A 27,428-nucleotide genomic window follows, 5' to 3' on the forward strand; every position below is an offset into this window, starting at 1 on the left:
GAAACATGGTCTGGCCTGACCCTAGGACATAAGGTAGGGAGGCATAATAAGGCAGTGGAAAGGGGACAGGGTCTATTGGGTGAAGGGCATGAATTTCAGGGCATGGAACAAAGTGGCTATAGACTAAATTGTAGAACCATCTATGCCTAGGCCTCTGCATTCTTCCTCCACTCCCAGTGGATACGTTCTGGGGACTGAATTATACGAGGACCAGCAGAGGGTGGCAGGTCACAGCTTGGTCCCTGTCTTCTTCTAGCCTGATCTATTCTTAGCTGCCGTATTTCTGAGCTTCCTGGGAACATGACATAGCTCCAGTGACTATGAGGTATGGGGAACACGCTAAAAGTTAGAGATAAGGCTCCTCCCTCCTCCTTGCCTTAAAGGGGTGAAGAGGCAGCTCTCCTCCCCTGCAGACTTCTTAGCAGATTATGAGCCCTTAATAAAGGGGCTGGGCTTGGGCAAAATTCCTGCTTCAGGCTTTGGGGTTGAGGAGAGGTCTTCCAGGGGCTGAGGAGGTAAGCAGGCCTTAGGCTGGGTAGAGAGGAGCGAGAGGCATGAGGGGAAGATAGGTCAGTTGCCATGCCATAGCCGAGGGGCCTTTATTGGATGTTGAGGGCACGTATAGGCAAGGAGGTAGATGCTAGATGGTGTAGCACACCTTCTCAGGGTGTAGGGGTGCCTGGATGTCCAGTTTGCGGGTCTTGCTGTCCTTATCGATGATCTCCAGCCGCAACTTGGGGAGCCGCTTCTCAGCCTGGGGTGAGGGCAGTTCTGGGTTCTTCAGTAGCTGCTTATCCGAGTCCTCCACAGTGATGCGCAGAGTACAGCCCCCTGGCAGCAGGTCCTGCTCGTAGGCTGCCGCCAGCTGGTTCACCACACGGCGCTCTACCTGTAGTGGTGGTAGGCGAAGTGGTCATCACTGCCTTGGCGTGGGCAGCCTCCATCACTTACTGCTAGGGCAAGTCAGAGATCTTTTCTGAGCCTCGGTTATCTCATTTGCAAAGTGGGGCTAACAACACCAGCTTGTAGGATTGTGCTAAAGGCTTGATGATGTCACTTTCTGATGCTCCCAGCCATTTCCCACTCTGGGGAGGGTTCTCTGGGCCACCCTCCAGACAGGGGTTTTACTTGATCATCTTGTGTTTTTCGTTCTGAAGGGGCACCTGCTCTGGCTGTGAATTCTAGTAGCCAAACTGTAGAGAGACACGCTGGAAGCCCAAGGATTGGGTCTGGGGGGCATTGGGGAGGGAGGTGTGGAGGTAGCTCACTTCTCTCAGGCTTCTGTGCTCACCTCATGTTTGATGGAGCGGGCGCCATAGTGCACGTTGTAGCCATCGACCAACACGTCTGCCACCTCACGGTCCCAGAGCAGTGTGATATTGTGCCTTTGCTTGGCCTGAGACGGGTCAGACAGAAACGTGCCTGCATGTGGGCCCAGTGCTCTCCATCTCTCACCACTCTTCCCTGAGGCCTGGGACTGTGAGAGATGCGCACCCCCAAGGCCATTGGCCCCATACCGCTGTGCTCCACCTTTTGGGGGATGGGGGCGTTCCCAGTCCCGTGCTCCAGAATTCCAGTGGCCAGATGTCCCGTCCCCACCCATAAGCAGTTCCCTCTTACCCTCTTGGCCCAGAAATTTAGTTCCTTGTTGACTAACTGAATGAGCTCCGAGTGGCAGAAGGGGAGGAAGTAGACGATCTCATTGATCCGTCCCAGAAACTCATCCCTCCGGAAGTGAGCCTGCAGGGCCAGGTTAGGGATGAGGTGAGCTCAGTGACTCACAGGGGGAAAGGGGAATTACTGGACCCCAGTGGGGAAGGGAGGGGGCTTCCATATCTTTAGGATGGCTAAAGTCCCCCTCCCCCAAACTTAGGCTCCAGCTGGAAGTACCAAGAAAGACCTCTTACTTTTAGGATGGGGCGAATCACATTCTCCTTGAAGTTCTTTGAGATGGTGATTTTGTCACTAATCTGGACATCCCCTGTGGAGAGAGAATCATAAACTGCTTACTTCCCACACTTAGCTTAGGGGGCTGTGCCTGCTGCTTAGCGCTACCTATGAAAAGAGCCCTGTTCCTGCCCCTGTCTGTGTGATCCTGGTCAAGGTCTAAGGCTTTCTGGGCCTTGGCCCGGTCTCCTTGCCTGAGGAATACTTTCTGAGGCCCTTAGAAGCTCTCATGCACCACAAAGCCTGGGGTTCCTTAGGGTGGGAGTCGTGTGAGGGAGGGAGAGGAGAGGAGAAGAATCAGGAGCAAGACTTGAGTTCTGACCTGGAGGAAGGGGGCTGCAGGTTCAATCCTGAACAGACACAGCCTCCTACCTGATGTGCTCCTCCTTCGTAGCACTCTCTGGGGCCTACCTATGCAGGAAGCTGCCCTGGGTGGAAAAGGCTGTGTCCATTGCCATATAGTTTTCGACCTGCTGTGCCCTCGTTGCACCAAAGCACCTCTATCTGTTGAGTGTGCATCTCTTTAGTCCCCTAAGACCCTGGTCACCTTCTGGCCCCTCACCCTGGTGTAGCTCTGTCCATCCCTGTCTGGAACCCTCCTATCACCCAACAGACTTGGGGCTTTCTTGAGGAAGCAGGGGCACTGTCTGTTTTTCTGTCCCCCTCCACTCTCTGGTATGGTGCCTGGTGTCTGCTCAGAGTCAGCTAGGGACAAAGTTGCCTAGTAGGACCCTCCCCTGGGCCCAGCACCCCAAATCCCATCCTTGCCCTCAGGAGATGGGCTGGTGGCCTGGTCATCAGCCCAGAGAGCTCAGGTAAGCCACCATACCAAGGTTTTCAGCAATACGGTTACGGCTCATCTCCAAAGCTTCCTGCCTCAGCTGCAATGCGTGCTGTGCGATCTCATCACTGGCCACGTTCGAGGTCATGATGAAGATGGCATCCTTGCAGTCAATCGTCTTCCCTTTTCCATCTGTCAGCCGACCCTGGGAAGGAAAGGGACTGTATAGCCTGGGCAGGCTTTAGCACTCTCAGTCTCACCTCGTCCAGGAGGCCTCCCCAGAATGCTCCAGCCCTCCTCCTCCAAGCCCCAGCAGTCAGCTGCTCCCTCCTCTGAGTCCTCTGAGCGCTGGACTCACACCCTGGCTGCAACTGCTCCAGCTACTGAGAGTGCCTCCAGGTGAGGCTGTACCTGCTCTCTGGCATCTCTCAGGGCACCCAACTATCCCTGGTATTCAGAAGTCAATTACATTACCCACCCATCCATCTGTCCAACACACTTTCCTGGAGGCCCACTCTGGGCCAGGCTCTGTGTTGGGGGTCACTGGGGACTCACTGAGCCTTCAACATACTCTTAATCTGGAGAAGCAGTGAGACCCAGGAAACATAGGTCAAGTATGATGATAAAGGAAAGCACAGCTGCTGCAGGAGTTCAGAGGAGGGTATTTTATAGGGCTATTGTGAGGACTAGATGTGGTCATACTGGTGAAGGTCCTTGGTAAACTATCCTGTGCAAATGTTCAGAACTATTATTACCATTGCAGATACATCATAAATTTAAACAGGTATGATCTCCACATCTGTGGCGCTGCCATCAGGCCTGACAGAGGGATGGAAAATAAGGTTCCTTCTTTGACCACCTTGGGAAGTTTCCTTGGAATCTTTAGCTTTTTCTAGAAGTGACATAGAAGGAGGCATCTGTACTGGAGACAGATGTGCCAAAGGAAGAGAAAAGGAGCAAACAGGAAGAGAAGAGAGAAGAGACAGAAGAATTATAACACTATAGCATTCTGAGGCCAATCAGTTCAAGGGTACAGAGCTCCAGCCACTCGGCAAACCTCAAGGGTATCACTGCACAATAGCACTTTTCGTCATTTATAACAAAAGCCATGATCAGGGACGCGTTGAGAGAAAGTGATGGAGTGGCAACAATGAACACTGAAAGGCGCTTCTACTTTCATTACAGGTGTTCTGCTTAGTGCTTTCCATGCACTATTTCATTCCAGTCACCAGAAAGTAGCTCCGTAAGGGCAGAGACTGGGTCTTGTTCATCACCACATCCTAGAACACTGTCTGGCACAGAGTAGGTGTTTGCCACCTGCTTGCTGAATACCTGAATCCTCACCACCACTCTCAGAGGTAGGTGCAATTATGGCCCCTACAAAGAAACTGAGGCTCAGGGAGGCTCAGTAACTTGTTCAATGTTTCACAGCTAGGATACAGGGGAGCTGAGACTTGAACTGTCTAACCTTAGGGCCCATGTCCTTCCCTCTGCACCTGGCTACAGAGGTCATACCAATGGTGCTGGATAAATGAGACCTCATTTTCTTCCCCTTGATGAAATTTTCTCAGAATTCTGCCAAATTCAGTTTGCATCCTTTGATCCTTACTGGAGAGAAGCATCTGGGACAGGTGCTAGGGAGAGGGAGACCTGCCTGAAATTTCCTCTGGGAGGCAGACAAAGCATAGCTCCTGCCAACCTGGGAAACATTGCTCTGGGGACAGATCACTGACCTCAGCCTGCTGGCTCCTGCCTAGCCAGCAATGGTGGGCCCTGTCCCAGCCTCAGGGTCAGTCCTTGCTTCTAAAGCCAGTGTAATGGCAAACCTGCTTCTGTCCCTTAGGGGCAAAGGAGAAAGGAATATGCATCAACTGAGCACCTACTGCATGCTGGGTATGTATTCCAGCTTTGTTTTACAGAGGCCCTTGACACAGGCCTCTGAGAAAGTATTAGGCCCAAAGTGGTCTTCTTTTTTTTTTTTTTTTGAGACAGAGTCTCACTCTTTTGCCTGGGCTAGAGTGAGTGCCATGGCATCAGCCTAGCTCACAGCAACCTCACACTCCTGGGCTCAAGCAATCCTTCTGCCTCAGCCTCCCGAGTAGCTGGGACTACAGGCATGCGCCACCATGCCTGGCTAATTTTTTCTATATATTTTTAGTTGTCCAATTAATTTCTTTCTATTTTTAGTAGAGATGGGGTCTTGCTCTTGCTCAGGCTGGTTTCGAACTCCTAAGCTCAAACAATCCGCCCACCTCGGCCTCCCAGAGTGCTAGGATTACAGGCATGAGCCACCACGCCTCGCCCAAAGTGGTCTTCTATTCACAAGGGGCCTGGTGATCGTGGTCCTAGAGCTGGTCACTCTTCTGTCCCTGCCTTGGGGTGGGAAAAGGAGAAGCAAGGGTGCAAGTGGATGTTCCTGAGCTTTTGCCATCAGCTTTTCTCTCTCACCCCCTGCTAATGGGTTCTAATACAAGAGAATCCACTGAGAGCAATTTTAGTTTTGGGGACCAGGTCTGTGTGTGTGACATGTCCAAGCATGTACATATAACACTGTGTATGTTCCACACTCACTTCGCAGAGCTCATCCCCAAGGACTGAGTTCACACACTGCTGTACTGGCCAGAGCAATAACCCAGCAGCAATTTCATTCTAAGAGATCAAAGCTCTGCTCATAACTGGGCCTGAAGATGGGTCCCGGGTGAGTGAGGGGAGCAGGTGCAGTGCACGGCTGACCCAAAGGGTGACTTTCAGTGCTCATATCTCCTTCTCCTCAGTTTCCTTGGCAATAAAGAGGTGTCCCAAAGAGGGAGCTGTCCCTGTCCCACCTCCCACCAACAACCAGAGCATGCACATCCTGGGTGGGGCTTGAATGCTCACCCCATGGTTACAGGGCTACTCTCTCACTGTCTCAAGTATGAATCCTCGAAGGGAGAAGGGGGTGGGCTCCCTGGGGACCAGTCTCTTCCTGGGACTTTTGCCCTGGGCCGTCAGCTGTGCAATCCAGACATTAGTCCTACTTGGTATTATGGTGACTGTGATAGGGTTCTTGCTTTTCAAGGCCCAGGCTTGGGAGAACTGGGCTGGGTGCGAATGGGGGACTTCCCTCACACCCCCAGCCTGGTTTAGGTGCCCTCACAGCTCCTGACACTTGCTACTTATCCCTAGTGCAGCACCTACCACAGGGGACTGAGCTGCCTTCTGGCTGCCTGTCTCCCTCACTCATTTATGACATCGAGATGGGGACTGTGTCTGTTTTGTCTGTGCCCCTTCTTGCCCACACGGTGCCTCATGAATAAACAAATAGGCCACATTCTGTTTGCCTCCCACCTCTCTAGTGATTTCCTCTTGATTCTTCCCTGATGGGTCCCTGAGGCTCCGTTTGTAGCCCTCTCTTCTTCTCTGCCTGGGTGAGAGATCTCATCCACTGCTGGGACTTCGGCTAACCCCTCTGTGCTGAATGATTCTGGAATTGCTATCTTTAGCCAGACCTTTCCTAAGTTCCAGACCCATAAAACTGATGAACAGCCGCTTGGACATCTCCATCTGGCTGTCCTGCAGGTATCTCGCTTTCGACAAGGCCAAACCTCAGTGCCTCACCCTCCTTGCCCATCTGCTGCTCATCCTGCTGTTCCCTGCCTCAGCTGATGGCCGCAGCAGCTGCCAGGTCACCCAGACCAGAAATCGGGCCACTGGTCACTGCTGGCTCCTCCCTCTCTCCTCACAGTCAACCTCCTAGTAGTTTTCTCCAGCCCACGGCCTGCCCAGCAACAGCCTGGGCTCCCCAACAGTCTCCTTGCTGGGGCCCCTTCTCCCTCCTGGTCCACTCTCTACACAGCTGCCCACGGGAGCTTTGTCAGGTGAAAATCTGACCATGTTTCTTCCTTGCTTAAAGGCTTTCAGAGGCTCTTTACTCTCTGCCAGAGAAATCCATACTGCTGTGCCTGGCATTTTAACTGGGCCCTGTCTGTCTCGCTCACCTCCTCCCTGCCACTCCGTCCTCACTGCTGCCCTGCGATACTGACCAGCTGCAGTTCCCTGAGAGTACTGGGCTGTTTCGTGGCCCCGTGCTTTTGCACATTAGCTTTCTGCTGCTGGCCCTTTTCCACTCTGGTCATCTAGCACTTACTCATCTGTGGAAGGTCTGCTGAATTATTGTTGAATTAAGTTAGTCAACAGAGCATTTCTCCTGACTTTGCAGGCTCTGGGAATGGTTGGAGCGAACGTGACAAGGTCCTGTCCTCAAGGAGCATATATGCATGAATCTGGCTAAGTAAACTCGGACGGCAGCTTTGGTCAATGGAACCAAGAGTATCAAAAACTGTCAGTGGGGGTGGAGGTGGGGGTGGGCATGACAACAGCTGCAGGAATTTCTACCAACTCCCTAAAAGTCAGTCAGTGGAGTGAAGTGGTGGCGGCGGAGGGTGGACAGGGCTCACATGTGGGTTGTAAGCACCTTCCAGGTGAGGCTGGTTGTTTCAGTCAGCAGTCGCCTTCCCTCTTTCTAGGCCAAGGATGCCATCAGGGGCACCTCTCCGGGGTGCAGAGGTCAAATAGGCTGCTGTGCTCACTCTCCCTGAGCTGGGTGCTCCTGTCCTTTGAATGCTTCACTGCAGACTGACCTCTCACTTTTGGCCCTAGCTACATGGCAGTCATTTAAGCTGCAGACTCTAGAACTGGGCTACCTGGGTTCGAATCCTCAATTTTCCCTCCCTAGCTATGTGACCACGGACAAATCGCTTAATCTAACTTTACCTCAGTTTCCACATCTATTAAACGGAGGCAGTAATAATAACTATCTTTGGAGAGTTGTTGAGAGGATTAAATGAGTTGATATATGTAAATTTCTTAGAACAGTGAATGGCACATAAAGTGCAAAATGCCAACTACGACCATGTCTCCTTTCCACCTGTCTACTAGGCAGAGCGCTCCCAGAAGGTAGGTGTGGGTCTGGGCTGTAGCTGTCCACCTGAATCCCGTGAAGAGGCTGACATGGAGTGGAGGCCTCAGAGTACACATGTGAGTAACTGAATATGTGACCCCAGAAGGACTGGCCTCTTCTTCCTCAGCAGGAGGTCCAGGAGGCTGGGAGTAGCTGAGGGGCCAGGGTAAGAATGCTGGGCCAGGTGGGGAAAGCAGCAGGTAGCTCGTGGGGAGATTTGGATCTGGGTCTTCCTGGTTTGGTACTTCATGTGCTGTTTGGTCTGAGGGAGGCCCTCCCTGTGCCTCATGTGACATGGGAAGCAAACCACTTTCCCATTTTCCCAGGGCTGGAAGGGGCTAAGTAGAAAGAGGAGCTGGACTCCATCTGGCAGGGCGCTGGCTAAGTAGCCACTGCATGGGAGGAGAAGAGAAGCCTCATCACTGGTTCAGCCCTTGGCTCCTCATGTTTTTTTGACAGGGCAAGGCCCCTGAAAATGCAGAGGTCATCCTCTCCCAGGACCATAACCAATTCCTCACCTGGCTGTGAATGGTACGGAGGGGCAGAACTGGGGCTCTGGGATCAGATATATCTGTAGCCCAATCTTGGCTCCTTACACAGTAGCTCTGTGGCCCTGAGCACATCATTTATAACCATCTGAACCTCAGTTTCTTCATCTGTAAAAAATGAGATAATTTCTACCTTGCTTGACTATTAGTGATAATGTCTATAAAGTCTTTAGTACAGGTCTAGTACACAGAATGTACTGAACGAAAGCAAGTTCTTCTCTCCATTTAGAGCTTACCCCTACTGCGGGGAGGGCTGTCCAGTTTGTGAGGAGCCTGGAGCTCCTCAGAAGGAAAGGGCTCTGTGAGCCAGAGTATTACCATCTCATCATCAGCAATGGCAGCAACAATATTAGCATTTGTAAGAACTGGTGGGGACAATGTTTGACACACAGGGAGGAACAAGAGCTATTTGAACCAGAAGGGTTCTCAGAGCTTATCTGATCCAGCCTCCTTGTTTGTTACGTGATGTCCCTGATGCCTAGAGATGGTGACTTGCCAAGGCCACAAAGCCAGTCAGGAGTAGAGCTGGAACTAAAAATTCAGGTGTCTTTCTCATGGCACCTCTGCCCCACTATGTCTCTCTAGAAGGTGGCCTGGGCAGCCATGACATTTCAACTCTTGGGCAGTGCTGGTCTTCCCTTGAGTGCCCTACCTGGGCCCTGGTCCAGAGAGAGGCTCACCCACATCTGCTAAATGACTGAATGCACACGTGCGGGAGCAGCAAGTTGAGGAATGACCAGATAGCCTCTGGCCCCGCGCTTTCTGATATTCATAGCCCGACACCTCCAGGTGTCCTCCCACTGCATCCTGGTCCAAGCTGACTCTCACCTCATCAAACAGCTGCAGCATGATAGTGAGCACATCTGGATGGGCCTTGTCTACTTCATCGAAGAGCACCACAGCATTGGGGCACTGTTTCAACTTCTTGGTCAGCTGGCCACCCTCTTCATGGCCGACGTAGCCTGGTGGGGACCCAATAAACTTGGCCACCTAGTGGAAGGAAGGAAACATTCTAGGAAGGCCTTTCAGTGCTTTCAGTTTCCAATATGGGGCATGTGTGGGAAGATGGCTTTATATACTATTAAGACTGCCTGTCTCAACAAGGATGGTCAACTGTCTCTCTCCTGGTGTGGCAGAGAGATGGGAGGGCAAACAGATCTTCTCTCTGTTTACTCTTCAGAGAAATCCTATGCACAACAGATCAATAACCCTGCTGCACACCTGTGCTCCCAAGGACAAATCCCAAGGCTGCTGGAATTATGTGAGGCCCAAAGGCCCAAATGACAAGTCATATGAAATACCAAGGCAGTCATGTTGACAGGCCCTCCAAACCATGCTTCACCAAGGACTCTTACTCACCTCATGTCGCTCCTGGAACTCAGACATGTCCAGCCTGATGAAGCCCTGTGTAGAAACAAGCAGGCACCAAGTCGATTTGGAGGCAGGAAGGTGGAAAGAAGGGTTAAGGAGGAGAGCATCTCAACTGTTCCCAAGGCTTTCAGACCACACCAACCCAAGATCTTCTATCTCATTCTCAGGACATGTCTCTTTTTCTGTCTACTGATCTCCCACAGGAATCCTTCATTCTCTACCTTACTAGAAGCAAATCATGTCTCTGACCTTCTAAATCTGATTCAGAATGTCTCTTCTTTCAGGTGGGCTTCTACCGGTCTGATTACCACATCATCTACCTACCCATCCATCCCACATTTCCTGAGGGCATCCTGTGTGTGCCAGGCACTGGAGCTACAGCAGGGAACAAGTCTTGGTCTCTGTCCTTGAGGAGCACCCCTTCAAGTGGTGCAGACATGGACAAAGTCAGTCACCCCCAGTGTGGACTGCGATGAGCAATAAATACCCAGATGGTTCCATAGTGCCCCGCGACTGTGTAAGTCTGTATGGGGTACATGTTCATTTCAGTTTAGTTTTCTTTAAAATGAATACATCTTTTAATTTATTTACACTTCTTCATTTCATTAAAAAAATAGCCATAACGTAGCTTGCAGCCCTTCTCCCTCCACCACTGGGCTGAAAGGTGATTTCCCAGGAAGTGGCCCCCTGGGGTAAGGGCCATGGTTAGCCCCAGGGGAAGAGAACGCCTTGTAGTGTGTGAGTTAAAGAGTTAGCACATGTGGAATGCCCACTCCTTTTCATGAAGAATTAGCTGATTAGGGAGTTATGAGGGCATTCACAGGTGCCCTGTCTACCCAGCCAGACCAGGGTTCCCCATATCCCTGCTGGGCTTCTCTCCTACCGGCATGTGCTTCCACCTAAAGAACAGCACTCACTAAATGCTGCTTCTCTTGAGAGCTGGGGATGACAGAGTGCCAAGATCCTCAGAGGAGGTAGTTAGCTTGGCCACTGACCAGAAAATTCACTCAGTAGGAAGAGCCCTGGGGTTCTGCCCCTGTCTGTGTGGCCATGGACATGCCATGCCCCCTTTTGACCTGCACTGTTCCTGTGTAACACAGGCTCTTGGCTCCTCTTCCTGCCTCATGAGGGCCTGAGGAGAGGACCTGATCCAAGAGGAGAGACAGGGCTAGAGCAGCTATTAAGGCCAGATGGGGGAAAGCACTGCTATTGGAGTGCATGGGGCATGAGCCAGCATTATTCCCAGAAGGTCCCCAGGCAGCTCAGCCAAGAGATACGCAGGCTTCAGGAAGGGTGGGAGGATGGCCATGGGGAAGCAGGGAGTGTTGCCCAGAGGGAACGATGGGCTATAAGCCACAAGATGGGTTTCTAATTACCAATAGCTAACATTCACTGAGTGCTTACTATGCATCTGGCAATGTTCTAAGCAAGCTACGAGGGGCTTAGAACTTGTGCAAGTCTATGAGGTAATCACTGTTATCACCCCCACTTTACAGATGAGAAAACAAAATCATAGATTAAAGTAACTTGCCCAAGGTGACCCAAGCTTGGCAATCTGGCTCCAAGTCTGTGCTCTTAGCCATTAAGCTACACTACCTCATATTTCCCTTCTGCCAATCAGCTGGGCTCTTGGCAGTCTTTACTTGAAGCATTCTGAGCTTTGTGCCCAGATGTCAATCAATGTCCCAGGATACAGGGAGTACAGACTTTAGTGCTTACTTATGTCAAGTGACCTGGGTTCTCATCTAGTTCTTCTAATGATTTTCTTTTCTTTTTTTTTTTTTTTTTTGAGACTGAGTCTTGTTCTGTTGCCCGGGCTAGAGTGTCATGGCTTCAGCCTAGCTCACAGCAACCTCAAACTCCTGGGCTCAAGCAATCCTTCTGCCTCAGCCTCCCGAGTAGCTGGGACTACAGGCATGCGCCACCATGCCCGGCTAATTTTTTCTATATATGTATTTTTAGTTGTCCAGATCATTTCTTTCTATTTTTTAGTAGAGATGGGGTCTCGCTCTTGCTCAGGCTGGTCTCAAACTCCTGACCTTGAGTGATCCACCCGCCTCAGCCTCCCAGAGTGATAGGATTACAGGCATGAGCCACCGCGCCCAGCCTCTAACGATTTTCTATGTAACTTTGAACAAGTCTTTGGGCTTGATTTTCTTGGCTGGAATCATTTTGGTTTCACATGATCTTAGCCTGGGGTTATTTACAAAGTGAGGCAACAATAATAACAGTAACGTCCAATATGTATTGATTGTTTACTAGGTACCAAGAATGAATGGTGTTTAACATTTTACATCATTAATTCCTTTAACCTTCCTAACAATCTAATGAGATAGGCATTGTTATTGAACCCACTTTACAGATGAGAAAACAGATGTACACAAGGTTTCAGCCAACTCCACATAGTAGGGTGGAGTTGGGGTTTGAACCCAGGCAGCTGGACTCAGATACCTGTTCTTCATCCCTTCATCTTACTACCACTATAATGGCAAGTCTTTTGGGCTCCACCATCCTACCTCAAGATGTGTTCACAGGACACCATTAAGGTTCTTTCTCAAGGATTATTAACTCTAGTAATGAAAGCTGCTCAATTTGGGAGAAAGAGCATACAGGCTAATGAGAGAAGAAAATAAGTTCACAGGTAGATCTGATAAAGAAAGTACATAAATGTGCAAACAATGCCTGTGAGGCAGCAAGGTCTGGAGCTATTAGTGTGTCTTTACAAATGAGGATACTACGGATCAGAGAGCCAGAACTAGAATTCAAGGCACTGGACTCCCAGGCCAGTGCTCATTTCACTTTATCAGCCATCCTGGCAGGCAAATGAAAGGGAGCTGTTTGGTAAGAACCTATTTTACAGTGGGCCCTATATGTGACACTCTCCATACATCACTCCTTAGGTCCTGGAGGTGTCAGGTGCACTAGTTAGACAGCTCAAAGTCTAAGACTCTCTTGAATTTTGAAGGCAGGTCCCAACATGCCTGTCACATGGCCAGAAAATGTGTATGCTAAATACAGATTCTGCAATGAGTTGGCCCACAGAGCTGGTACAGGTACAGAAGTTTTACAGAAGCACCACCTGTGATTTAAAAATAAAATACATGGACTTATTCTTATGCCTCTCATCTCCCTATGTGAAACAGGGACAAACTGACAAGTTTACAACCTAGTCTCCAAGAACAATGGTATGGAGTGAGAAGCTGACATACTGGATTCTAGTTTTACTTCTTCCCCTAACAAGTGACCTTGGATAAAGGCCCTTAGTGCTGTAAGGTCTCAGTTTTCTCATGTGAAAAGTGGATCTAATTTAGCATCTAGGCTATCTTCCTCACAGGATCAATTAAGAGAGTAGATGGGGTGCTGCTGAGGAAAGTATGAGGCAATGAATAAATACAAGCCAAGGAAGTAGGCACTTACTGTGTACTCAATCCTGAGCCAGATGCGACTCTTATTATCTCACTTGTTCAAGATAACCTCAGATAACGGATTGGATAGCTTTGCCTTAAGGTAAAGAGCTGAAACTTTGAGGGGTAAAATAACCTGCCTAGGGCCAGTAGAAAGCAGAAAGACTGGAATGTGAGCCAAGGAATGGCCAGCTCTACAGCTCTGCCCACCACAGTCCACTGTCTCCAAGGGGTGATGGTGTTACTTCCTTCTTCTGGGTGAGGGAAGTGTTGAAGGACACCATCATCACGCCTTTAGGACATCCTGCGCTGCTGTAAATCTGTCTCTCATTTAAATGTGCCAACTAAAAAATTACTTGCATTATTAGTCTTTTAACAAGCTCCTTCTCCTTTCTATACCAGCAAGTCAGCAGATACTTTCCTTCTACTCCCACTGTGTATGAAGACATATGAAGACAGCTTGGATAAGGAGATTATAATTTGTAATTAAATATTAACCTTTCTGACAGTATTAAAATTAAACCACTCAGAATTCTTCATCCCTAATCAGGTGGTTCCTGCCTGTAACTGCATCTTCCTTAATAGTCCTGCTAGTTTATGGCCCTTTCCAGAGTGCTAATTGTTTCAATCGCTGCTAACCTGATGAATTGTCTTAAAAATGCTATTCTAGTCGGAGCACATTAGTGGCGGGCGCTACTTCTTACCTGCCTGCCTGCCTGCCTGCCTGCCTGTCAGGTGGGTCTGCTCCAGGTTTGGCTGAAGCACAACATAGCTCCTGGCAGAAGAGCCAGGGAGGCTTAAGAGCCTTCAGTTAGTTATCAGGCAGAGGGTGGGCTCAGAGTCTGAGCCACCTTATTTCTTTGGCTGCCAGGCTCTCAGGGAGGTGACAGAGAGCAGAGAGGACAGTGGAAGAACAGGAGTCCAGAACTCTGTGCTTCTGGGGCCCCTTGGCTGGCAGAGGCCTAAGCAACTCCTCATCACCTTGGCTGGGGAGGCTCCTCATGGAAACTAGGCAAGAGCATCTGGGCAACCTCCAGCGATGGGCAGGGGGACCTTAGCCTCAACACTGAGAAGGCTTGTAGGAGAAGGTTTGGCTTTTGTTGAAATGTTTCTGTGTTCTCCCTGAGGATTGTGCTGTTTGCATGAAAGCATTTCCTGTCAGCCTAGAAAGTCAAACCGAGCAGCTTTGGAAAGCCCAAGGGTAAACAAATAGGGGATGGGGATGGCTCTCCCCTGTGGAGATCCAGGACTCTAAGCCATGGGGGAAGGAGGACTATGAGCATGCAGGCTTAAGGAGCAAAAAACCATGTTTAAAAGCTCATGCAGGATGGTGAGAAGATATAGGCATCCTCTTATTGCTACTTGTTTTCTCTTGCAGCCTCCGAGACTCCCTGTAGCACAGTGTTGACTTCACTGGACAGTAGGGTATGTTTCCAAAGCTGCTTCCCTCTCCAGCCTGAGCTCCTTCGGGCAGGGGGTAATACAGCTAATAAACGCTGTATTAGCAGCATCCCTGTACAACACCTGGCACAGGGTAGATGCTTCAAAATGTTTTGTGGATGAGTATCATTTGGTTCTCTCCAAAGCCCCGAGAGTCAGGCAGGGCAAGGAGTATTATTTTTATTTCATAGATGAAAAAACTAAGGCACAAAAAGATGGGATAATTTGCCCAAATCCCTGGAGCAACTGGTGGCCAAGCTAGGGCCAGAGCTGAGGCCTGCTTCCTGGGCAGGGCCCATCTTTTTGACTGGCTATGACCAGTTCTGAGAGGCTCAGATTTTTTGGGGATACCTGGTCTCCTTGGCTTGCGGATCAGGCCCAGGTCCCAGCTCTTACCTTTTTGGCATCTTTGTGCATATATTTGGCTGTCTGCTTGGCCAGCTCTGTTTTTCCTAGTAAGAAAGAAGGGAGAAGAGTTGGGTCAGGACCAGATGACTATCTGCTGGAATGCAAGAAACTAGAAATGCATGAATGCTGGAAAGAATATTAATATATCCTATGGATGGAACGTTGAGGCTCAGAGAAGGTCAGCGACTCTCCCAGAGTCACCTAGGAAATTCGTGGTGAAGCTGGGATCAGAATAAAAGCCTGCACTACATCTTGATTTTTCTGTGGATGGGGACTGCAGCCTTTTCTCCCTAGCGGCATCCTAAGAGTAAGAGGCTGACTCTTATAATCCAGAGCCAACTTGTCCTTTAAGTCCAGCACAAACCTCACCTCTCCTAGGAGTGTCCTGACCTCCTGGCTCACTGCCCTGTATCTCTCAACGCTCATGGTCCTATCATTCAATTCAGCCAGGCCTTGGCACCCCATGCCAACCAGAGGCTTGGAGGGGAGGGAGAGTACTTCTCACTGGCTTTACGGACCTTCTTCATAACATAAAGGAATGACAATACCGAAATGGTGGCTCTGAAGGGCCATTTGGTATGGTGGTAAAGCCTTTGGAAGTCACTGTCTAGCATAGAAGTTTTAAAGTTCTATAGTATTGTGGTCAGGTGGTGGTAAACTTTTGGGGCCTTACATCTGAGGGAGAGGCCCATGAAGATGCTGGGAGGGGAAAAGGAGGCAACTAAACCATGAAATTTCCCATCAAGACCACGGTGGGAGGTGGTGGTGGAAGAGAGCGGGGTCTGCGAGGGCACAGAGTGAGGGGGTGAAAATGCCTCAGATAATCCAGTCCAATTGGCTAGAAAAATACCCAACCTATTTTACTGCAACCAATTTTGCTATGCACCTGGCACTGTGCTGGTCATCGGGCGCCTTCTTTTGCTTTTTAAAGCTAGGCTGTACTGAATATGGTTGCTGTGCTGGCCAGAAGAGGTGCTTCAGTTGTCCCCGAAAGGGAGGTTCCAGGGATGCAGAGTGTCTGGACCAGGGCTAACGGGTCCTGGAGGGCCTGGTCCTCCAGGTGAATTAGTCCTTGCACCACAGCTTCCAGAGGGAGGAGCATAACTCCAGCTCTTGATAAATATGACAGATGATAAAAAACACAGAGCCCTCTTTTCTTGGGGGCTCTATAATTTGGAGGCAGTTATTTTTGGAGCTGGGAGTTGAACTAGAGGGGGTCGTGTGGCCCTGGCCCACAGCAGCTGGCGCTGTCAGGCTTGGGCTGGGCACTCCCCCAGCTCTCTTTCCTCACTGGCTGATCTGCTCCCAATTACCTATTCCAGAAGATCCCAAGAAGAGGAAGACCAGAGGGTGTTCTTCGTCGTACCAGCCATTCTCCTTCCTCCGGATTGCTACGGCCAAACACACAAGATGGGGAGGGAGGCAGATAAATCAATGACACAAAAGGCAGGATAATTATCACTAAGTATACAATATGTTTTACTGCTCTGCGCCCACTCAAAGTCCTCACTACCATTAGTGCTGCCTAATCTGATTAGCTGGCAAGGCCCCTAGAGACACCTAATCAGGTTAGCATGGATTTGGAAAGCTGCCCAGAGCAGATTTCGGATAAAGTTTTCCAGGATGAGCACTCAGCGTTGCCAGGGAAACTGAAAGGCGGGTGGATGGTGAATGGAGGTGAAGGGGGTGGGGGATTGGTGAAGGAGAATTCAAGAGGAACTTTAGCACCCGCTGGTTACCAACTACTTATCACTGGTGGGAGTGTGGGCCTGCCTTCTATGCAAATAGGAGAGGCAGAAGCCCATGGCAGGGCCTTGGGGATCTGGGTTGTAGGCTCTGGACTCTTTCCTATTTGGGGAAATGAACGTCTGGTTTACTGTCTACATCAGGAAGTGGAAACATAGCCAAATGTGTTTCCTGGAAACCAATCAAAGGTAGTGTGCAGCTCGGGGCATGGAACGGGTAAGCCATTTGGTTAGCATCCCTGCTTACCATGGCCTCCAGTGGTGGAGGAGGGGGAGTGTGGGGAGTGGGACAGAGCTGTACTAGTTTCCTTGGGGGCTCAACTCTGCTACAGCAAGACTTGACCTCTCCTCTTTAAGAGGAAGTATGTAATCAAGGGCTAACCATTCAAGGTGAGAAAACTAAGTGCTTAACTACAGAGTGGGAGAATCAGGCACAGAAGCATCACTCAAGTATAAGAGCAGGGGGTAAAGCTGGCACAGTGGCTCACATGTATAGTCCCAACAACTAGGCAGGCCAAGGAGAAGGATCGCTTGAGGCCAGGAGTTCAAGACCAGCCTGGGCAACATAGTGAGACCCTGTCTCTAAAAAAATTTTTTTAAAAATTAGCTGGGTGTGAGGTGTGTGCCTGTAGTCCCAGCTACTCAGAAGACTGAGGAAGGAGGACTGCTTGAGCCCAGGAGTTTAAAGCTGCAGTGAGCTATGAAGGCACCACTGCAATCAGCTTAGAGTGAGATCCTATCTCTAAAAATAAAAAAAATAAGAACAGGGGGCGGAGTGAGGCAGAACAATAAGAAGAATCATTTATTGATCATGCTGTGCGCTACACACAATTGGAAAATTCACCAACAATGTATTTATTCAAGACCCATACAAACACCCTGAAAGGAAAGTATTATTCTCAACTCCATTATACCGAACAGGAAACTGAGGCTTGCCCAAGTCACACAATTAGTAGATGGTAGAGTTGCTTCTCTCTCTAAACCTGTCTTCTTTTTTAAAATCACATGAGGCTGCTTAAAGTGAGTAACAATTTGGGTAACATTAATGGAAGCATGGCAGTAAGAAGCAGGAAGGAGACAGAGCACTGTGTAATGTCAAGCTCAGTCTGCAGATGAAACAGCATGTCTGGTCTGGTCTCCAGAGTGTTGGGGGAGATCAGCAAAGGGATATAAGTCAGGGATATAGGCCTGGAACCCTAGTCAATCAAGAAAGCTGACAATCTTAGGGATGTGTCTGCTAGTTTTGAGGTGCCAAAATCCTAAATATTAATACTATATACTATGTGGCTGGGTTTCAAAGTGACTGCAGAGGTCAGGGAAGGCTCTCTGGAAGAGGTGGAACTGAAGATGGATCACAGAGGCTGGGCAGGATTTGGAGAGGCAAAGGTAGCCACGATAGAGGTGCAGAGACAGGAATGAACAAGAGCAGTGGTAGGTGGGATCAGATTATGAAGGTCTGGAATATTTATTTGTCTTAGGAGTTCAGCTCCATGCTTGCGGTCTTTCTTACCTCAATCTCTAATGTTGCTATCTAAGGTACTACTGTTTGTCTGGTTCTGGCCTCGGCAGAAACAGACTGGAAGCTGTGCAACCTCAAGGACATCAGACTAGCCACTTGGGCCTGCCCAGAAGATCCTAAGAATCTTGGAAGAGGATTGGGAAAACACTCAGTCTAACATTTCCCTTGGGCTAGAATCCAGCTCTTCGCTAAGCTAATTAGCCCAGGTTCTCTGGAAGGGTTGGTTATAAGGGGAACCCACAGACTTTCAGGTAGCTGAACGCTGGGGATGAAGAGGGAGAAGTCCAAGCCTGGCTGAGGAGGGAGTCCCCGGTGTCCTGAGAGTAACAGGGAGCTGGGGTGGGGGTATTTGGGGAAGTGAAGGTATTAAAATGGCAAAGGCTACACTGTTGTGAACACTGTGTCTGGACATGTGTTTATGTGTGTTGGGGTGGGGGTGAGAGACAGCCCATGTGAAAGGAGCCACATTCTTCTAAAAGTTGGCTAAACTGAGAATCTAGGTTGGGTAGAAGCTGAGCATGAATGGTGTTCAGGCTTTGTGGGATTCTGAGAGAGGCGTGTGTATCCAGGCATCCCCCCAGGTGGCCTGGGGGGAATTGGGTTCCCCAGGGTATCATGTACCTGAGGTTCTGATCTTGGCTTTTCTTTCAGAGTAGCATCCCAGCCGACCAAGAGCTGCACACTGCTGGGCTGTGCAGTACAAAAAACACCATGGAGAATGTGGAATTGAATTATGCCTGGGGCCATCTTCCCCCCTTCTTTTCTAATAATGCACCTGGGAGAGAGCTCTTTATAATGCCAGGCAGACTCCACTGCACAGCTGTCTCTGGTCAATTCTGCCAGATCTAGGACATGAGTCTGGGGTGGGCTTGATGTGGGCCCCCCATGAAACAGGCGAAATGCCAACCATTAAACAATTACAACTCTGGATACTTCTAATAATACAGAAGAGAAAAACGGCCAAGCAGATGGAGTCCGACAGAATGAAAAATGGAGGCCACTAGGAAGGACTGGAGAACGGGCCCCAGTGTGTGGGGCTGGCAGGGTGGCTGAGGACCGATGCTGGGAGCCTTGAGGCTCCTGTCAGGCCCCGGTAGAGGCTGGCACAGATAGAGACCTGGATGGGCCCATGTAGGATGTGGCCATAGGTGTTAGTGCTCTCAATGTGGACCAGCAAACACACAACTTACTCTGTGGCACTTCATAGTCTATTAAGAAATTCTGTGGACATAATTTCATTTCAGCCTTGTTATGATCGTATGAAGTAAGCAGAGCAGAGGAACTTGATTCCCGTTTTATGGATGAGGAGATATGTACAAAGAAGTTAGGTAACCTGCTCAAGGTTACACAGGTGCATAAATGAAGAACCTGGGCTTTAATGTGGCCGACTCTTTAGCCTGTACTTTAGGAGCTAACAGGAAGCAGTGAGCTCTCCCCTGCTGACTTTCAGATGCCAGAGTACCTCCTCATACCCTTGCCTCACCTGGAAAAAGTTCCCCCTGTGGTCTTTCAATCTGGCCTGCTCAGCCATTCAACATAGGGCCTCAGAAGCCCCTGTCCCCAGACCCTCCTCTGACCACCGTTCTGGGCTTGAGACGGTATCAAGACCCTCTGCACAGGCAGCTCGGCCTCCTTTCTGGCCATTCCCATCTCTGCAAGTGCCGACCAGGCTCCTCTGCCTCCCCACATGCTGTGCAGTGCCTGCCTTGCTTGTGTTCTGCCTTCTGGCCACGTCTGTCACTACTGGACCACCTCAAAGTTCAGCTTAAACAACTCTTTTCCATTAACTCCACCACACCACATTTACCCCGTTAACTCACAGGTCTGTATTCTCTGGTCTGCATTCATCTACAGGGTGCAGTGGTGGAGCGGGTAGGAGTCACACGATCTAGCTTACAGTCCTGCCTCTGTCACTTACTAGTTGATTGACTTTGAATAAAATACTTACTATTTTAAAGCCTTAGTTTCTTCATCTATAAAATGGGAATAGTCACACATGCTGTGTCAGCCCCACATGAAGATGAAATAAGTTAATGGTTATGAAAGCAATTTTTAAGTTGCAAAGAGTGGAATAACAGTAAGAGTAAAAATAATGGCAGTCATAGCGGCAGCAACGGCAGTAGCCATTAGCTTTGTTACTTTATAGATATTTCTCTCATCCTTACAATAATCCTGAGAAGAGGGTATTATCTTCATTTTACATAGAAGGAGACTGAGGCTCAGAGAGGGGCAGTGTGAGGGGTTTCATCTGCCTGTGCCCATGTATCCAGGTGGGAGAGTGTGCCCCCAATCTGTATATTCCATGGGAACAGGTGCTGGGTATTGTCCTTCCTGAGGGACTCTTGGGACTAGCCCAATACTGGTTTAATACTTGTTGTAAATGAATTAATTCTTGGTCTTTCTAGAATTGCAAGGGGGAAAGAATAGGTACTTTAATTCTCATTTTAAAGAAGAAAAAAAAAAAGAAAAACAAAAAACCAAAAAAACTCTCATTTTACAGAGGAGAAGAGTGAAGCCGGGACCCAAGAGTCTCTTAGCACTCTAGGTGCTTACTACTGCCCTTGGGTGAAGAAGGCTTCTACTCTTTTCTGAACCCCTCTCTAGGGAGCCTTATGCATTTGTTTGGCAAACAAGCTCTGTGCTAGGTGCTGGGGCACCCACAAAGAGGCTGAACATAAGGCTTGTTACTTTGAGGCAAATGCTATTACGAAAACTGTGGGTTCCAAATGGGGTGGGTGCATCAGGAGAAGTATGGGAAGAGCCATTTGTGCCTGCCTGACATTTGTGCCTAAGGGATGAGAGGGGGCTGCCAGGCAGTTGGGGGTATGATGGACATTTTAGGAAGAAGGCCCCATCGTGTGCAAAACCAAAGAGAGGCAAGAGCTACCTCCTCCTCCCAGCCCAGGCCTATGCCTCCATCCAGCACAAGGTTCTGGGGCAGTCTGGGTGGGTTGACTCATCTTCCTTGATAATTTCTAGTGATCTAGTGTGGGAGGGGCAAATCTGGAACATGTTTGTCCTATGCCTGTGACATCTCCTAGGGGATCCAGTCCCTCAGAGGGATTCTCATGGTTGAGAGTCACCCAAATGTCTATCAGCAATTTCCTGACTACTGCTTATAGGTTTAAGGAAAATGGTAAGTACTTAACAAGGGCCTACTGACTGAGTGGATACTGCTGCCTCGGGCTTGGTGGATCATGAGAGAACATCTGAGTAAGGATTATTCTTTCTGCAGGCAAACTGTTGCTACAGAGTGGTTAACATCTTACAAATGCAAAGAATAGCTTTTGATGAGCCCTCCCATCATGTGTGTGTGTGTGTGTATGTGCACATGTGCATGCTGGAGGTAGGAACCACCTGAGGGAGCAGCACCCTTCCAGAAAGGTGGCTGAGAGAAGACTGTATTGAGGAGGGGCGGAATGTCAAAACAGTCTCAGACTACATTCACTTGAGTTCAACAAGCTTTTACACACCTGTGTGCCCCACCCTGGGGGAAGTTCCTGACCTTTGGAGGGCCCTGAATCCAGAAGGAGGACTAGGGAGGGCATCGTGCAGAAGGCCTAGGTCTTGAGTGTCTCAGCAGGCAAGGAGGAAGGGCAGTCCAGGCAATGAGAACAGACAGCAGAGGCAGGGATGCCTGAACTTGACATGGTGTGGGTGTGGAATGGCAAGTAGCTTTGTAAGCTAATCACTATCATTACCTGGATGTATTTCTGAGGTCAGAAACTAGGACTCAAAGGGAGGTCTAGAAAGGTACAGAGCTGGGAAGATTATGTTTTTGGATTAGTCAAAGAGGGAAGTGAAGCATGAGGTAGTGTGGTGCGCCCTGGTGGCCATGTGGGTGATGCTGCGATTCTGTAACGGGCCAGACTCCAGCAGAGAAGAGCAGTTGAAGCAGGAGAGCTTCCTCAGGGGAGTATGTGGGCTTCAGAGGGTTGCCTGGAACCAGGTAGATGGGTGTCAGAGACTAGGTAGATGGGTGTCGGGCCAAGTCCCTGGTCAGAGGGAGCTAACCAATGAAGCTGTTAGGTGTGTGCTAGTTGACCTGCTGCCTAGGGGAGGCTTCTTAGAACAGGTCTGGAGAATGGCCTGCCTACCCAAGGGGCCAAAGGTCAATTAGTATGGTTGTAATAAACTGTTTCGTTACGGTCACATTCCCCGGATGCTTGTGAGCTACTGGAGAGCAGGTGCTACAACTTCTCTTCTTTCCTCAGAGCATATCATAGAGATGGACAGGGGCTATACTAAATTCATTAATTTCACAAACCACATTAAGCATCTACTTTGAGCAGGGTGCTGTGCCAGGAATTGAGAACACAAAACAATTAAGTCATGGTACCTACCCTCAAGGAGCCTGCAGTCAATTGTTCCTGAACTGACTTAGGTGAAGTAAAAACCACCAGCGTGCGGGAGATGGGCTAGGGGGGAGGGGAGGGCCAGAAGGGAAAGACTGCAAGCAGGGAGAGTGGCAGCAACAAGGGCAGGCAGGAAATCAACACAGCATGTGCAGGGAGGCAGAGGTGGGCTGCTGTGGCTGGTGTGTGCAGGAGGGCAGCAGGGGCCACTCAAAGGTTTTAAACAGGAAGTGACATTGTTAAATATGTGTTTTACAAAGATCACTCCAGCTAGTGAAGAGAACTGATTCTAGAGGAAGGAAAGGAGGCAAAGAGACTGGTAAGGAGACCACTGCTGTGGTTCAGGTGGGGAGACAGTGATGTCCTGAGCTAGGGCTTTGGCATCAGGAACAGAGGGGAAGGCCAGGTGTGAGAAGCATTTAGGAGGCAGAATGATAGAACTTGATACTTAATGAGCTGTACAGGGGGTTGGGAGGGAGTCAAGAAAATATCTAAGCTTCTGTTTAGGAGGCCAGTGAATGGTGGTCCTTTATGCAGATCGGAACACAGGAAGTGGGCAGGCTAGGGAGGAGAAGAGTCTGGTTCTGAATAGACATCTGGTTGCTTTTCTGAGGAGCATGGTGGGGCTTAAGAGGTGCTGAGCTCCCAGGAGGTCTGCCTGCAGGGTAGGCACCCTCCCCTTCCCATGACTGAGAGCAGCTTTGGATTCTGGAAGGAGAGTCTCATTTTCAATGCCAAGGCTCTGGTTTGTGGTATATAGGTTGGCCCTGGTTTGGCTCCAGTGGCCCTAGACTAAAGATGCCATAGGGCCTGCTGTGGGGGCTGGTGCTTTATCTCCTCCATTTGTAAGGCGGTAACTGTGCGCCAGCCTTGCTAGAGGCCCTGCAGCTGGGGATCACACTGATAAATTCACTGTATTACTTTGCACAAATCAATATCCCAGCACTTACCAGGGGTTGATGTGACCGAAATTGGTTTCAGCCAATTCGTGAGGGTAATAAATGGCCATTTATCAAATCAATTCATTCTGCGGCACTTCTCTGGCTGCCCATCTTCACGGTACCCATGGGGTGCCAGGCTCCACCCAGCCAGTCCCTAGCACACATGTGGCACTAGCCTACAGGACCCAGGGAAGCCTGGCCTAGCCTCTGGATCCACCTAACTCGCGTATACCTGCTCAGTTTGAGGTCCTGAAGTCCTGGGTGCTGCTTGCCTACCCTAAGTTCTGACCCAGAGAGTGCTTCACACTCCTGGGCTGGCAGCTGCAACCACCAGACTGCCTCATTCCTTCATGCTTGGGTTCAGAAGCCTCTGGGAGCTGGTCACAGGGACTCAACATGGTGGTGAACTTTATCATTGGGATCCCTAGCTTCAGGGCTTCTCCGCAAGGCAGGCGCGGTTATCACCTTATAAATAAGGGTAAAAAAGCACCAACCTCACCAACCCCGATGGCCTGTCTGTTCTAGGGTCACTGGAGCCACAGCAGGGCCAGCCTCCATACCACAAGAGCAGGATTAGGGCCTTCCTGGGCAGCCATTTTACTTCTGACCTGAGGCAGAGTTCAGGTGATAGGACGGGAGCTTTTAGGCGGAAGGAAGCACTCAGGGTACATATTCTGACAGCTCTCGGAGGTGGGGAGCTGAATCATGTACTCTTTCTTACTCTGTGCCAACGAGAAGAAGACACTAGGTGAGCGATGCATCAGAGGTCGGCATAGGGCCAGGGGAAGAGGTGAGCTGGGGTTAGGATTAAGAATCGGTTCTAGGTCGAAGGAAATAGCTGTGGGCTTGACCTAAAGAGCACAGGACCTAACTCAAGACTGTGAGCATCTTGAGGACAGGGACTAGGTTTTAATCACTGCTGTCTGGCACCTACTGGAAAAAGCATGTGTTTAGAGTCAGACAGTCCTGGATGTGGCACCCCATCACACATGTGAGGAAGCTGATGCTCAAAGAAGCTAAGTGAGTGCCTGAGCTGCACAGCTGCTAAGCGCCCAGGTTGGCTAATTCTTTCCATCAATGCCTCCCACCAAACCCTACTTCTGTGGGGCTTCACCTCTGACAGGCTTGAGGAGCTGGTAAGAAGTAGGAGGTCAGAGGACAGCAGGCAGCCTGCTGGGAAAGGACTGTGTGAGAAGCTGAGGGAAAACACTATGATGGCAGCTGCAGTCCTGGCCAAGGTGGACATGAGACTCTGGCAAGAGACATTTCCTTAACCTCCATCCAGGTAATCTGTGTCTCTGTGGGCTAGTCCTTCGCTACCTAACCCATGAGAGCTCCCAGAGTGTCCTTTCCTTCCACCTCACACACAGGACAAAGGAACAGGGGTTGCCACCTCTAAGGTGGTGGCTGGGGATGGATGTCCGTGTCCAGACCCAAAAGGGCAGCCAGGTGTGGTTTGGGCCTGGGCAGTGAGGCCTTGTGTATTGAAAAAAGTTTTCCCCGGCTCCCGTGTACGCCTGCAGGCAGCCTTCTGACCTCTAGTTGGTGAGGCAGCTCTGGTCTACGGGCTCCTTTTACCTGTTGATAGGGTCAGGCCCCTGATGAGGGGCTTGCAAGCTGGACGTGAGCCCCACTGCTAAGTGAAGATGATGGGGATCAGGCTAGGCCTGGCGTGTCACAGGGGCAGCTGCCTTCATTTTTCAATTACTCCCTTGATTGGTATCCTAGGGCTGACAACGCTGCCCAAGAATGTCCCAGAGGGGCAGCCACAATTTCACCTTGATGGCTCCTTTTCTCAGTGAGCAGAACCTGGTGCTATCCTTAGCAGTTGCTGGACTGCCTCTCGTGGAACTTGATAGCTAGAGAGAGAGGTAAGTACCATGCAAGTGGGACTTACCAAGACATTTCAGGTTTTTTTAAGCTTTCACTGAGCAACAGAATCGCCTGAAGAGCCTGTTAAAACACAAATCCCAGAGTTTCTGATTCCATAGGTGTGAAGTGAGTCCTGAGATCTGATTTCTAAGAAGTTCCCAGAGGATGCTGCTGCTGCTGGTCCAGAGACCACATTTTGAGAACCACTGCCTTGGGGATACACCTTTGTCTCAGCCTGGCCTAGGGTTCCTCTTCCCTTGCCTCGTCTGTCTGAAATCACTCTTGAGGAGTAACATACCAGAGTTGGAGAACAAAGGTGAGGCCACTGTCCTCGGCAGAACCCTGGTTTTATATATCTGTCTAGCAGGGTTTGCAGGGGCAGGATGGCCATTAAATTAGGGGTTATATCAGACTCCCAGGAGCCAGAGTATGGAATAAGAGCTTCAGGGGTAGAGAAGGAGGCACTCAAAAGTTGTTCAGGGTGCTTTCTCTAAAATTAGGCCAGCTGCTGACAAAACTATACTGAAGTGATAAAAGAGTCCCAGGATGGCAGACAGAGACATAAATTCCAGTTCTGGCTCAGCTGCCATATTACTAGTGATGGATAAGTTCCCACTCCTCTCTGGGTCTTAGTTCTCCCATCTGAAAAGTGGGGGTGGGTGTAGTGAGCCAGATGAAGGTCAGAGTTAGATTCTAAGCATAGGAAGACAGCTGTGAGCAAATTATTTAAGTGCTCTGTATCTCAGCTTCCCCATTTGTAAAACAGGGATTTAGTGGTACCGAACTCATAGGACTGCTATGAGGATTAAATGACACAAGACATGCTAAGAGCTTATAACAATGCCTGGCATATAGAGATAGTACTCAACAAACATTAACTTTTAGTATTTTTTTTTTTTTTTGAGAGTTTTGCTCTGTCACTACAGCTAGAGTGCAGTGGTGTCATCAAAACTTACTGTAACCTCAAACTCCTGGGCTCAAGCAATTCTCCTGCCACAGCCTCCCGAGTAGCTGGGACTACAGGTGTGCACCACCACACCTGGCTAATTTTTTCTGTTTTGTAGAGATGGGGTCTCGCTCTTGCTCAGGCTGGTCTTGAACTCCTGAGCTCAAGTGATCCTCCCGCCTTGGCCTCCCAGAGTGCTAGGATTACAGGCATGAGCCACTGCGCCTGGCCAACTTTTAATATTATTAACTGCATCTTTCCAGTTTGGTGACAATGGGATGTACACCTCATTGCAGCAGAGCATGAGCTACCCTGCCTTTTTTGGTGCTGGCTGGTGTGCCCCATACTCACCAGCACCTACTGTGGCGATGGCACTCTCCTGGCCAATGATGTGCTCCTTCAGTCGCTGCTCCAGAGGAAAGCGGCGCCGCTCCTCGGCTTCACGCTTCCGCTGCTTCTCCAGGTACTGTGGGGAGAGAGGACAAATGGCCCAGTGGGACCCTAGTTTTATTCTATCCCTCAACTCAGGGGAATAAACACAGGTCTGCACCTCCAGGGGTCCTGCTACTTAGCTCTGCTCATGACCACGGGAGGCTAGTCTAGTCCTTCCTAATCTCCCCTTGTCCTGGCCCTTACATCATCTCTTCTCTTCAGGTGGCCACTGCCCAGAGGTCCTCGCTCATTCTGCTAGAGTAAGTACTGCTAATAGATTAACCTGGCTCTGGAGTCTGACAGAAGACCCGAGTCCGAATTCCAGCTTTAGCACTTACAAGATGTCACCTCAGTTTTCTCATCTGTAAATTGGAGATTAAATGTGATGATTACATAATGGGCTTAGCACCATGCCAGGTACGGAACAAGTGCTTAATAAATATAAATTCTTTTCCCTTTCCTCTTATCTTCTTGGAGACCTTTTCAGTTTTCAAACCAGAGCTATGAGCACCCTCTACTTCAATGATACTACATTTCAATGAAATATAATTATTCAGCAATTGCTGTGTGCATGGCCCAGGCTTGTGCATGGCCACGGTGAAAGGGTAGGGCAGGGGAAGGGGGAGGACTGTGTCCTGTCTGCTGGGAGTTTCTACTCAATGTTGAGTGTCTAGCATGTCCAGCCCTGGGCTTCATCCATTTCATAAAAGGCAGGAGGAGGCCTGAGCTTGGTCACTGAGAAAGAGGAGAGCCAGGCCTTGCCCTCAGGCAACTTAAAGT

The 27,428-nt window shown here is 49.7% G+C and overlaps 1 protein-coding gene across 1 annotated transcript in view; it reads right to left on the bottom strand.

The window, feature by feature from the left end:
* Positions 1-570: 570 nt before the first annotated feature.
* CLPB (ClpB homolog, mitochondrial AAA ATPase chaperonin) overlaps positions 571-27,428 on the bottom strand; it is a 144,062-nt gene continuing 117,204 nt past the window's right edge. Inside the window, exons 7-16 of the mRNA XM_012645724.1 lie at positions 26,568-26,682; positions 16,152-16,229; positions 14,827-14,882; positions 9,575-9,619; positions 9,044-9,205; positions 2,777-2,933; positions 1,908-1,981; positions 1,621-1,740; positions 1,292-1,396; positions 571-889 (exon numbers count right to left, since the gene is read on the bottom strand). Of these exons, the coding sequence (XP_012501178.1) occupies positions 641-889; positions 1,292-1,396; positions 1,621-1,740; positions 1,908-1,981; positions 2,777-2,933; positions 9,044-9,205; positions 9,575-9,619; positions 14,827-14,882; positions 16,152-16,229; positions 26,568-26,682 (1,161 nt within the window). The 3' untranslated portion in view covers positions 571-640. The remainder of the gene's footprint in view (positions 890-1,291; positions 1,397-1,620; positions 1,741-1,907; positions 1,982-2,776; positions 2,934-9,043; positions 9,206-9,574; positions 9,620-14,826; positions 14,883-16,151; positions 16,230-26,567; positions 26,683-27,428) is intronic.

The sequence above is a fragment of the Propithecus coquereli genome, unplaced genomic scaffold (genome assembly GCF_000956105.1).
Source record: "Propithecus coquereli isolate 6110/MARCELLA unplaced genomic scaffold, Pcoq_1.0 Scaffold235, whole genome shotgun sequence".
Lineage (NCBI taxonomy): Eukaryota > Metazoa > Chordata > Mammalia > Primates > Indriidae > Propithecus > Propithecus coquereli.